This window comes from Pelecanus crispus, chromosome 2, assembly GCF_030463565.1.
Source record: "Pelecanus crispus isolate bPelCri1 chromosome 2, bPelCri1.pri, whole genome shotgun sequence".
Lineage (NCBI taxonomy): Eukaryota > Metazoa > Chordata > Aves > Pelecaniformes > Pelecanidae > Pelecanus > Pelecanus crispus.
The window spans coordinates 124,742,358-124,755,061 of NC_134644.1; the positions used below are offsets into that span (position 1 = coordinate 124,742,358).

The 12,704-nt window shown below is 39.3% G+C and overlaps 1 protein-coding gene across 1 annotated transcript in view; it reads right to left on the reverse strand.

Annotated features, from left to right (window-relative positions):
* Positions 1 to 5,770: 5,770 nt before the first annotated feature.
* Positions 5,771 to 12,704, reverse strand: part of CDH2 (cadherin 2) — a 46,061-nt gene continuing 39,127 nt past the window's right edge. Inside the window, exon 15 of the mRNA XM_075705058.1 lies at positions 5,771 to 5,977. Coding sequence (XP_075561173.1) covers positions 5,771 to 5,977 — 207 coding nt within the window. The remainder of the gene's footprint in view (positions 5,978 to 12,704) is intronic.

The following is a 12,704-nucleotide window of genomic DNA, read 5'->3' on the forward strand; positions in this document are numbered from 1 at the left end:
GGTTGACCATTTAGTTCAGTTACAGGAGATTGATCAAAGGTCTGAAAACAACAGCAAAAGAGCTGGTTACAGAAACTGAAAACGGGGAAGGGGAAACCAGAAACATTCTCTCAGGCTTGTTGAGAGAACTAAGAAAGTAGAATTTGTTAATGCAAGCCAAAAGAGTTTTAAAACCATATACTAGGAGTGGGAAATGCAGCAAGCAACAGAAGTAATAAATAAGCCAGAGAGCATTCCCTTCGTTAATAAGACAAATGGTCCTAAATACTTTCTAAAAAATAGTCTCTCACAAGGTGGGGGGAGGAGAAGATGGAAGCAATGAGAAAATAATGACCATCTTGTCCAGGTAGTGGGTGATTGTAAAGGTGATAAGGGAACGGTGGGGAGGAATGAGGTGAGACATGTGGGTGCCCATGAGGTCCAGGTTTTGCGTTTCAGGGGTCATATGTGGGTGGCTTTTGTATGCTCAGGGAGGAGGGGCAAGAGAGCTGCGACTACACTTAAATCCTCTGAGTGCTAACAGTTCATTACACACACGTAGATGCATTCTCTACAGCCAGAGCTACATGGAGAGCAGTTCAGAGAGCACGTGCCCACCACCTCACCCTGACTGATCTTTCCAAAGAGCTCCACGGGGGTTGCAACTTCACATTGCCACCACATTAGTGTATGCTCCTCTGTGACAGAAAAATCAAAAGAGCATATAAATGTGAAATCTGATTATAAGTAGCTACTGTATTACTGGCAATTGCTGCATTTTTAGATGTTCTAGAAATCCGCAAAGGTTGCAGGGAAAAAATACTGTTTGGTACACTAATCTTTGAAAAGGAAGACCAGTCTTCCCAGCTATTGCTATGTTGAGAATCATCCTCAAGCCTACAGCAAAACCACCAGATTAAAACAAGACTGAGACCTTGACTCTTTGAGGCTGTAAATTGAAGAATATATAGGGCCTGATTTGAGATTTGGCACTGTTCAACCATCTAGGTAAATTGAGGGGAAAAACTGGGAAAGCTCGGTGGTGGAATGTACCCCAACAGGAAAGGCAGCAGCATTACACCAGGAGCTCCAGAGAAGAGGCACCTCCATTACACCAAAAAAGCTGTTTGGCCAGTACAGAACCAGTAGGTTGGTTGGAGAGTGCCTTGCATTGATTGATCGAAGGGTCCCTAACAAATGGGATGCTCTTTCCGTATTCGTATCATGGAAGGCACCTTGAGTCCCTGTGGGAAGCGCTTAGCCTTTTTTCCTTAGCCATTCTTCTCTTCTACTTCCCAGCTGGGCTTTGTTGCTAAAGAGAAAATTTTTCATTATTCCTGTGACATATATTAAGTAAAAGGCAGCTATCCTATGGTTTAGAGAAACTTCTAGGAAAGATCCTTGCCTACAGTAAGAGTACAAAGTAAAGCTTATGTAAAGAAATTTAAAGAAAATGAAAAAAGTAAGGACATCGTACAAACCTAGATGATCTCTGGCTGAATGAGGAAAACTGTATAAAATATACCATTGTGGATTAGGTATTAAGACATGACTCACTTTTCTGCATTTTATTTGAGTAATTAATATTGACTGAGGTAAAAGCAGAGACTTTGCTTTCATATTCCTGATCCACAAAGGTAAATCTGCCCAAACCATGCTGCTTCTGTTAGAAGGAAGGCTCCTTAGGAAGATGAGAGTATTTGCGTAAGGTAATAATTGGCAGTGGCTTACCTGAGACATCTTGAATGACTACAGACAGGTTTGAGACACCCTTTTGGAGATGTGTGTGCCATCACCTGTCAGAAGACATTTTCCCTTGTGCGCTAAGGTGAATGGGACCATAGCAGAGCAGATATAAATGTTCTTCAGGGTAAGGAATTTGGTAGGGTTCCAAAAAATACTACGTACCAAGAAACAGAACTCCCAAGAAGCAGACTTCATGTGGCTTTTAGCATCAGAGCGACCTTGCTCCTTTGGCACCGAAAGAAATTAAGTGGCTATTTAAAATATTTTTGTTCACAACTGTCTTCTGTCTGCAAACCAGTGCATGACAAACACAAACATCTTCCACTTAAAATTTACATGAATTTATAAACATTTTATAAAGCAGAGTCAAGCAAGACAGAGTAACTTGGAGTAAGGGGAAGAAGTCAGTGCTCATTGTCTGCCCCATCAAATGGATTTATGTGGGGCTTTTGTATTCAGAAAGATCACAGTGAGCTTTACAACCAGCTTGTAACACTGCTACAGCTGAGAGCACATCACCACCAGTAAAATCAACAAGTGAAAACTCAAACATCACTTGGTTCAACTGCTTGGAGGGAGCATGGTAACTGCATTTTAGACTGTTGTGGGACAAGTATTAATGTCCTTCCACCAATACTTTGCAATCCCAGAGGAAACACAGGAAGCTAGATCCATCCCTGTGTAAGGCCTTGTGTATCCATTATGATGTTTATTCCCCAAAAACACCCTTCTCCTCCTCATCTGTTTAGCCCCTGAAGTTCAGAACATAGGCTATGAAGGACCATCATTGAAAGGAAATACAAATTGTAGAATGGCTGAGATGGAAAAGTTCCTAAGGCTGTATTTCTTGCCAGTGACTTCCCTTGGATACAGCCTCTGCAAGGCAGAGATAATATATACCACTGCCAGATCCCATTTCCAAGACAGGCTGCCAGAATTTCCCCAAGACAACTGTAGGGTCTAAAGGTCAGCCATCATCTTCCCCTCAGTGTGGTCCTCTGATGGGGATTTAAGCATGTATCATGGGTACAAAACCTGGTTGCACATTTCTAGAGTAAGAACCAACCTGAAGCTTGATGAAAGAAGATCAGTTCAAACATCTTTTTTTCTTGTAAAAGCATTTGAGATGCATAAAGATGATTTACCCTTTGTTCTGTTCAGTAGACCTAATGCTAACCTAACACTAGGTTTGAGAACCATTGCTACAATTTCAAAGCAGCTGTAGATAGGGCTGGAAAATTGTCTGATCAAGATAAAGCTCCTATTGCTGTGCAAAAGAGCTGAGTGCTCATAAAAGATGACCTCTGCTCCATTCTAACAAAAAAATGTGCTATAGCCAAAACTGGAAATCTTTCACAAATCTTTCCCCCTCTCTGTATCTTTCAGCATTCAATGTCAGCTAAATAAAATTCATCTAGCATTTCCAGTATGTTGGTTCCAAATAACAACAGAATTATTATGCTTAAAATACATTTTTTGCGTAAATTACAGAAGACAGAAAATGAATGTGCTAAAAGTGGCCTTTTGCTTATAACATGCCTTTACAGTTTAAATCTTACCCTTTATAAAAGTTTTCCTTTCTTAACTATGCATAGCCAGATTTTCATTTTTATGTCCTGCTCTACATCTTTTTTCCCCACGCTGCTAATTGATATGGAAATAGCTTAAAGAAGGTCATTGGTAATTTTCATACATTACTGAAAAATCAAGGCTTTGTTACAGCATCAAGCTATCATTACGAAGGCACAAGATAAGTAATAGCCAGGTATGCAGGCACTGAAATGCTATATCCCAGTCCGAGAGGATTGCTACCTCTCGAATTTCACAGGCATCATCAAGAGTAAGAGGAAGACAGGAGACATGCCCATGAAAAGCACAGCGAAGAGGAGATACCTCACGTACCGCATTTAATGCTCTCCAAGATTTCAGGATTTACCTCTGGAAGTCACAGTCAAATTATGTAAATTACAGCCTGAGTGCTGACGAAGCACTGAAGTAGCATCATGCTGAAGAGCATCACCCACAGACTAACGCCCTGCCCACCGAGCCTTCCCAGCACAGAAGGCTGCTACGCCAGTCCTGGTGCCCGGATCCCCTCCTGCTGCTCCAATTCTCTCAACAGACTGCAGAAATGTGGTGTTTCTGCTGAGTTTGAGCTTCACGCTGTTCACAATTAGGTCCTTAATGATTGTAAATGTAGACATTAAACCTGAGCAGATTGTTGCAAGTGGAAGAAGGCAGAACTGCTGTACCTACTATGTTTGCTTCGTTTGCAAATAAATCATTGTAACAGGTTAGAAACACGTTTAGTAATGACTAACTCCTAATGGTACTTTTTGACAAAGCTCCATGACCGTAAGCACCTCCTTGAAGGACGTGATCTGATGTGCACTGAAGTTAACAGGGGCTTGTCTTTACTAGCGTAATAAAGTCCAGGCAGCAGATGACTGCCAGGATCCGCAATTTATTGTATTTATGCAACCCGCAGCATAATCACACAATCGTAAAACTGTCAGTCTAGAAATGAGCCAAAAATGATGCAAGCTCTGTTATTTAGATAATGTACATTAAACCAAAGAGCCAGCCATCGATGTGGAACTGAAATTTTTGAATTCCCAGAAATGGCACGGATCACTTTGCTTCCACCTGGGAACTTGCCTTCCAAATTTGTGCCGAGTTCTATATGCAGCTTATTCTCAGTCTAGCAGTGACGAATGCTAAAGCAGTGCACATAACTTCTCACAAAGCTCAAATGCACTTTGTGTACTTTTATTTACTATAGTCAGGGCTACCCAGGTAGGACAAAAAATGCCAAACCAAGCACCAGATCCAAAATTAGCATTTTATTCAGAACGTTGGGGTCAGAGGTGTATCATTCATATTCTGGTACACAATACAGAGGCAAAGCTGTTCTCAGAAGTCTCTCCAGTTTGAAAGCTCCTTCCCCCTTCTCTCCCTGCCCCGAAAACATACTGTATATTCACTCGTGCCACCAGTATTCAGGCCAACTCCCCTCCCCCCACTTTTTTTTTGGTACAAATTATGTAAAACTTTTGTGCTAAGAACTTTTCTCCCTCCCCAAACAAAACAAAACAAAAAAAAAAAACAAAACAACAAAAAAAAAATTGAGTACTCTAACTACAGTTCAACAATTGAATCAATGTCACTTGTTTGCAACCTGTTTTGTAAATACTTTATCCATAACGAAAGATATAAACATGCAAAAACCTGAATCCATAGTCCAAATAATACATACACGTGTTCTGAAGTTTCTGCACTTCTCCACAGACTATGCCAATAAAACATTATGTACACATACCTTTTTTTACAGTGAAGTGGGAAAAAAATACTAGAAATTAAAAAAAAAAGAAAAAAGAAAAGTGTACATGGATTAAGACCAAAATGTGTCTAACATTCTAGCATAAGAAAAAAAAAATCAATTCTGCTACAAACTGGTGATATGAAAACTCCCTTTATTTGCAACCAGCTGCATAAGTTTTAGAATTTTAGTGAAAAAAATCCCCTAACATCTAAAACTAGAAGTAATGTACATTGTTCCACCTCATGGTCTTCTCTCCCAGATAATAAAATTGTTCCACGAGGATTTTTTTTGTTTATTTTTAATCTTCTTATTTTAATAAAAGCAATGCGATGTAACAAAAGCATGTTGAAGCATACTGTGTTTCACCTTACTCCTCCCCACCCCAACATATTTTGTCTCTTTAATGCATCATTTCATAAATCAGTACCATTAAAGCCTTAAACATAAAACTAATTCCGATCTGAAAAAGGTACAAAAAGGCACATAAAATCCCAGTGCTTCTGTACTGTAAAATTCAAGTGTAACTGAGCTCAATATTTTTTTCCAAACAGCATTGGATCACTGATATTCCACGGAGCCCAAATTGGTTTGCAGCCTAAGCCAAAGCCTTCAGCAAGCACTTGTGCTAGTAGACTACAAAGTTAAAGCCTAGCTTCTGTATGCTTTTGGGGAATATCAGTTGAAATGTTTGTACTTGTCCAAAAACAAAGTTCACTTTGAAGTTCAGTCATCACCGCCACCATACATATCAGCAAGTTTCTTGAAACGTGGGCCCCAGTCATTTAGGTAGTCATAGTCTTGCTCACCACCACTACTTGAGGAGTTAAGAGAGCTCAAGGATCCAGCAGTGGAGCCACTTCCTTCGTAGTCAAAGACTAAGAGGGAGTCATATGGCGGGGCTGTAGGGTCATTGTCGGCTGCTTTAAGTCCCTGCAAGAAGGAGAGGGAGGAAAAAAGATAAAGCTCTGTATCTGAGAGAGAGAGGCAAAACATAACCGGAATATCACAGTGCCAGTATCTATCAATTGCCACTTGAGAAAACCAAGTTCTTGTTCTTCTGCAATCCAATTCAAAACAGGATTAATGTTTTTGTAACTCCAGCAAGAAGTTATTTCAATTCCTTTTAGAATGGCCACATTTCCAGCATTACAGCACTAGACATTTTGAATGTAGCTGCAAATACAGCTCTAACAAAACCTTACAGGAACGTCATTGCACTAGGCTGATGCTAATAAATATACAGTTTCAGAGCTACACAGCTCACAACCCGCGGCATAAGCAATATGGGAGTGGTTAAACAGACAGATGGGGAAGGAGAAATAGGCACGTTTGCAAAGATTCACTTTAACAGCCATCTCACATGGCCGGTAACATATCCACTGACATTGCTGGCCTGCAGGCTATCTGCGTGTGCCAAAAGCCGTATTTAGTTCTGTAAAATTCATGTACCTCTGTAGGCTGCTGTGAGAAAGATACAGTATGTTGGCTTAAGCCTTATGTGCTTTGCCATAACCCCCTGTAAGATTCCACCTGCTCTTCAGAAAACACACAATGACATCAGACCAAATACATGATTACAACCATTTTTGCTTCCTCATTTCAAAGTATTAAAGTTATCAACAGACAAATATTGGGTCCTCAGTAATTTTAAATTTCTGCTGCCTAGAGCCAAATAACCCAAACTAAAACCAAAACAAATTGAACAAGAGGAAAGCAGGGGAAGAACCACACTTCTTCCAGAGAAAAGCCTCTTTCCTCCCTGTTTTCTTACACAGGTCCAAACCCAAACACTAAGTTTAATTTCAGAATATGAGACAATTGCTCTCTGTGCTTATCCTGGGAAGATTTACAAGTTGAATATAAAAGGCTGAAGCCTGAAGTTAAAAGCCCTCTTGTGTTTTGGATTTTTCAAACCTTTCAAACTTTCTTCCACAGGATTAGCAATGCTTTTTTCAAAATCTTCCACTTTGAATAGGGTCTACTCTGGCAGCCACTGACAAAGAATAATGTATCATCCAGAATTCTCTAAGGCTGAGCTAAGATTTTAAATTGCTCACTGTTAATTTTAACCAGTGCTATTTGTGCTGCTTTTATTTTTAATTTTTAATGTTTATTTATTTAAAGAATGGCTTTATTATACTCCCAATTATTTGAAGGATTGAGTGTGCCTCCTTCAAATTATTTAACAAACTCTGTTTTTAGAAAAGTATGTTTTACTCTCAATTGTGTTTAGTCTAAATGTGACATAATGAAAACGGATGTTGATTTTTCTTCTAGAAATAAGTATATAGCTAAACCCATTAATGAAAGCATATGGCACTGATAAGGTAGAAGAGAATCCTGGTTCTTTATTGCCTATCTAAAATCATTCAGAAGTGTGCAAAATGTACCTAAAAAACTTTTGCAAATCAGTGGCGGAAAGGCCCAGCATATTTATCAAAGCAGTGACCTCTAATCAAGAACATATTTTGGACTTAAAATGATTGTTTCATGTAATACAACAACATCAAGCAGGTTATTAATAGCCTGCATTAGAAGCGCAATTTTGAGTTATCTGATAAGAATAATTGGTGATGCTTGTTATCTTTCTCTTTGGAGTTTTCCATCCCGATGGCCGTAATAAGGACAAAAGATTTGAGATTCCGAAAAGGCAATAACAAGTGTTGAAGACTTCCCTTATCCAGCTTCAAAGCTGGAAACAGTTCTAAGTCTTTCTCTCAATTTCTGCTGCTGAAGCAGAAATGCAACCTTAATTCTTAGGCAGTAACTGGCCTTACAGTTATCTGTTATCTGCTGTATCTTACAGCATCTTCCCTTAAGACTGCTTGGGATGACAGACACCCATGTTTTTCGAACACAGGTGACAGGGAAGGAGAATAAATACCACTTGAGCTTAAGGAGTGTTGAGGTATGAATCCCAGGTATTGGTGTGTAAAAGTCATTTAGAAAGCCAGCTTGGAGAAGAAATGCTATTTTCCTGCAGTTCTGCCTATTAACAACCAGCAAACCATGAGATACTAATTTATTAAAAATCAAATTTTCCTACATCACTGCAGAAATTCTGATACCTATCAGCCATCCACGGCAAGGCAGCAGGAAGCCTCTTTCCATCTTTTCTTCCACAAGGGAAGCTGGATTTTGTGCAATTTGCTGCTGGTATCACGATAGCATTTAAAAAGAAAACTGATTTTTAGCTACTGACTTACAAGATAGCATCTCACTAAAAAATTCACTGTTTCAAAGGTTGTGCTTACTGTGTAATCCATTTCATTTAGAGAATGTAGCTACGGGACGTGTTATGGAGGTATTGACTCAACTGCACAGTCCAAGTTACACTGACATTTGCACCTATCTTCTGGTTAAAAATTCCTCAGATTCACAGTATAACGACTGAAATTAGTCTCTAACTCTTCAAACAACCACCAAGTTTTCTGCTATATTTGTGTGGCAAGTTACGTATTAAAATAATAAAGAAATACTACATTTTTTTTCACTTTCCCTCTGCTAAGCGTCTTCTCTGAACCTACCCAGTGCACTGCTCCACTTTGCTGTTGGGTTCTACAGTATGTCTGAAGCTGGCGTTACTGGATGTCAGCTTTGGCAGTGAAACTGGCTTATGAAGCTCCCTTTGGTCTCAGTATTGTCACTTTTTTTATTTATTATGCCATCCCTTTCAGTGGGTGGTACCACAACCTGCTGTACTGGCGTAACTGAACAGGCAACAAACGGCTGCCAGGAACTGCTTCTACTGATTTTACTGCCATGGTATTGTCAACCGCTTCTGAAGGGATCTCTCAAGGTCAAGTTTTCCCCAGATGTGCTCAATAATCTCAGAGGACCGGAGTTGTTGTAGTTATTCGGTTTACAGTTTCCTGATCTGAAAACCCAAAGTGTTTACTTGATAGAGAAGCTTATTCAACAACAGAATTGCTGGGGCACACACTTGGGACCAGGTGATCCTGCTGGGAGACAGTGAACTAAGTCACGCTTCCTTGCATTTGCTATACCACCAATGCACAACAAGCAGTCACAGAAGAGCCACGGCAACACAAAGGTCAGCTTGAGACCTAGGATAGACTAAGTAGCAATCTCACTTTTTTCCTCTTTTATATATGTCGTGGCAACTTTCACTAAGGAGGAGATAAGGGGCAGAAGAGGAGAAACTACAATGCCTTGACTGAGGAACAATGGCAACCTTAAGTTACACTTTCCTTAGTATGTGTAGTATTCTCAATTTGTCTCAAATCAAGGGAAACCTTCAAAATCTTGAAATGCTAACATGAAACACTACAAAATCTAATGATTTTATTTTCATTAATCCTACTACTTAATCAGATTCAGCAGACTTTTGATGAGAAGGAAAGGAAAAACAGAGCCCTACAGGGAAGTACGAAAAATGGCTTAAACTGAAGTTTTTTTACTTGACAAGAGGAAAGAGAAAACATCAAGGGTCCCTATTCTGCTTGGAGGTGCACTGTATCAATAACCATTTACTAAGAATGAATTGAGGGTCCTCCATGTCCTCATGGGATGAGACCTTTAGTTTGTAATTTAAATCTAATTTACCTCAGGCTATGTCCTCTATTGATTAGAAATATATTCTTAGCCACAAACTCCCTACCACAATATAATTTAAGATTTCTAGGGACAGCATCGGCAGTTCCTGAAAACAGGATTAACAAAGCTACTTCAAACAGGCCTAATTTACACTGTCCTGCAAATCCTGACTATTCTAAGTGTTAATTATGCCCCACACTCTGCAGGTTATGTTTTAAAAGGCTCAAAATGGAAAACAAGGTCTACAGAGGATTCTTAATAACACACGACTTATTTCACTGACTTGTTTGTACACTGGACTGGAAGAAAAGGAGGTTTTTCCCTTCCCTCCTTAAACTAGAGATTCATCTATCCATTGAAACAGACAAAACAAGAAAGTCCCCGAGGTCATTTAGCTTATGCCTGCAAAACATATTTTGATTATAAGGCACCTCTGGAACCCTCTTATTTTAGAAAGTCCATAGCTCTGTATGTGTTATCTTAACTTTGTAAGCGTTATAAAAATATTTGAAGTTTTTATCATACTTGCAACTTGTTTTTCAACTGAGAAGTCATTAGAACACTACAAAGTACACTTACGTATGTCTCATTGAGTTAAGTAGATTTAATACAACTGATGGCAGCTATAAAATAATATACCAGAAGAAACAGAGTACTGCCAAAAGGAAAGCAACACAATGACCCACTAGGTCTTTTTCACTTTTTGTTTCTACAGCTCTGTAATAAAAGAAAGAAAAAACTACCTCATGCTCGCTCAGCAATGGTAGCTAAATCCTCCAAAATCTGAAATCAATGACCTATAGTTCTTTTTTGTCGAAAGTTGGAGTAATTCAGAGGATAATCTGAACAATGCTGCCTGTGTGTCTGGGGTGCTGGTGAGCATTCAACAGACTAAATTAATTCCCGCACGTGGGCCAGCATCCCAAAGGATCACGCTGATCAGCATCTCTGGGAATAGGGCCAAGTCCTCCAAAAGACCAGACTGATCTCCAAAAGCATTGCATCTTTTCAAACCAAGGGGGTAATGCAGACTTTGCTACCAAGGTACTGACAACCCAAAGGCAGCCTCTCCCTGCTCAGCCAGCAACTGGGCTAGTTTTGTAGGTGGTTTGGGTTAGGGCTGCCTAAGGGTAAAGTTACAGTATGACTTGCAGTTACAGTGCAAGAAAGTTCTTTGCCTAATGATGTTGAAGCTGGAAGCAGAGAGATATGAACTTTGCCCTTTCTTATCTTGCTATGTTGTTTTCACAGGGCAGCTCATACAGAATATATGCAGAGCTAAGAAATGTCTGGTATAGGTTTTACACAAGGTATTTCTTCCATTTACTCCAAGTAAAACTGAGAAGAACTTACCAATTTGTTTAGGTATAATCTTGCCAGGACTGCAGGTGGAATTCTGTGAAGAGAGTCTGAAAACCTGTGCAGCCTGAATGTTTAGCCTCTAGATGCTGATAATTTGGAAATTTAGCAGTAGTAGTGAGTACTACTGTAAAAGACTGATTCCCCTCCCCTCCCTCAATAGACATTTTAGAATCACGTTTGTCATGGGAAATTTTAACATAAAACAAAAATTAAGATGAAGCTGGTTTGGAGAAGTAAAATCTCCATTTTATTCAGACTTCTGGCAAAACAGAGCATGGACAGCCTTTGGGCGGCTACTGTCTGATAGAGAGAGGGTTAAGTGGAATGCCCTGTAGCAAATTGATACATTGCTGTGAAACCCCCAAGAAAGAAATACCTTATGAAAAAAAGAAGCTAAATATATGCTGCTTGAAACATAGAAACTACCTCATATAGTTCCTTTCAATCAGAGGATATAATTAATTCTGAGGTAACTTGCAGACAAGAAAATTGCCATATTTTCTTTAATTTCAGAGTCAATGACATTACTGACATTATTTTACTGTGTAGGAATAGCTGGGAGAAGCTTTCTCTTTTGGTGGAAGCAAGGGGAAGCATAAAGGGAAGTATTGATCTAATACAATAGACGGCAGTAAGAAAATGACTCCATGCTTGTCTGTACTGCAATATAGACATACTGGGTTAAATCAAGACAGCATGTACTGTTTCTACAGCTCTACGTGTACACATTGATGCTATGATCTTCAGAAGTGATAGCCTACTGAAAAACAGTATTGCAAGAACAGCTTGCTAAGTAATTTAAAAATTGTAGGAGGCTGGACAAACTCTGGCCCCTTTCTGGCTTTCTGGGAGAATCACACTCATTCCTTGTCTTGGCTCCATAAGAGAGCTTGATAGCTGCTTTGAGGACAAGAAAAATCAGGGTATTGAGGATCATTGGTTCTTCCCGACTGCCTGCCAGGTGGGTAGTGTCTGGTCACAGTTGTGTGAGAATAGGATGGGAAACTGATTGTCTGGAAGAAGATAAGGAAGCACAAGGATGCCCTTGTGTGCACGCTGCCTTGGACAACAACGTGAGCCTTTTATTGTCCCATGTCTCCACTATTTTCCAGAAGCCGATTATAATTATAATAATTAGAAGTGCAAGGCATTCAAATATCCTCTTTGTTGAAACATCTCTTTCTAATACAGCTCTTCCCCAAACCTGGAGTCTTTTAAAATACAATGTCTTATGAGAGTATTTGTAGGTTTCCTGCTAATCATCTCCCTGCAGGTTTTTTTTTTTTTTACAATTGTATTGCTGTATACCTTAAAAGGAGCAAACTCAATTTTCTGCCACTTGCTAACACAAAATACTTTAGTACACTAGCCTGACTTTTCTTTAAAGCAAACAAGAATAAACACGTTTGCTAAAACAGTTCTGCAATACTCTGCAATACTCGTCCAGCTGTAGTTGCCAGGGAAGATAGGAGAAAATTAGAGAAAATAATTAACTACTACTATTCATCTACAGAATATAGCTTGTTTTTAAGTGGTAGAATTTTGGTTAATATTTGTTTTCCTATAACCAGCAAGCACAAGAAACACATTCTATCTTAAGTACCACAAACCCAATAATTTAAGACTGACCAGTGATAGAAATAATGAAACAAATATTTGTAGGACCATTTCTTTCAGAACTGTGAGTAATCTGGTACAGTCTGAATCTTACTTACATCTATCTTTATTAGACTGAAGA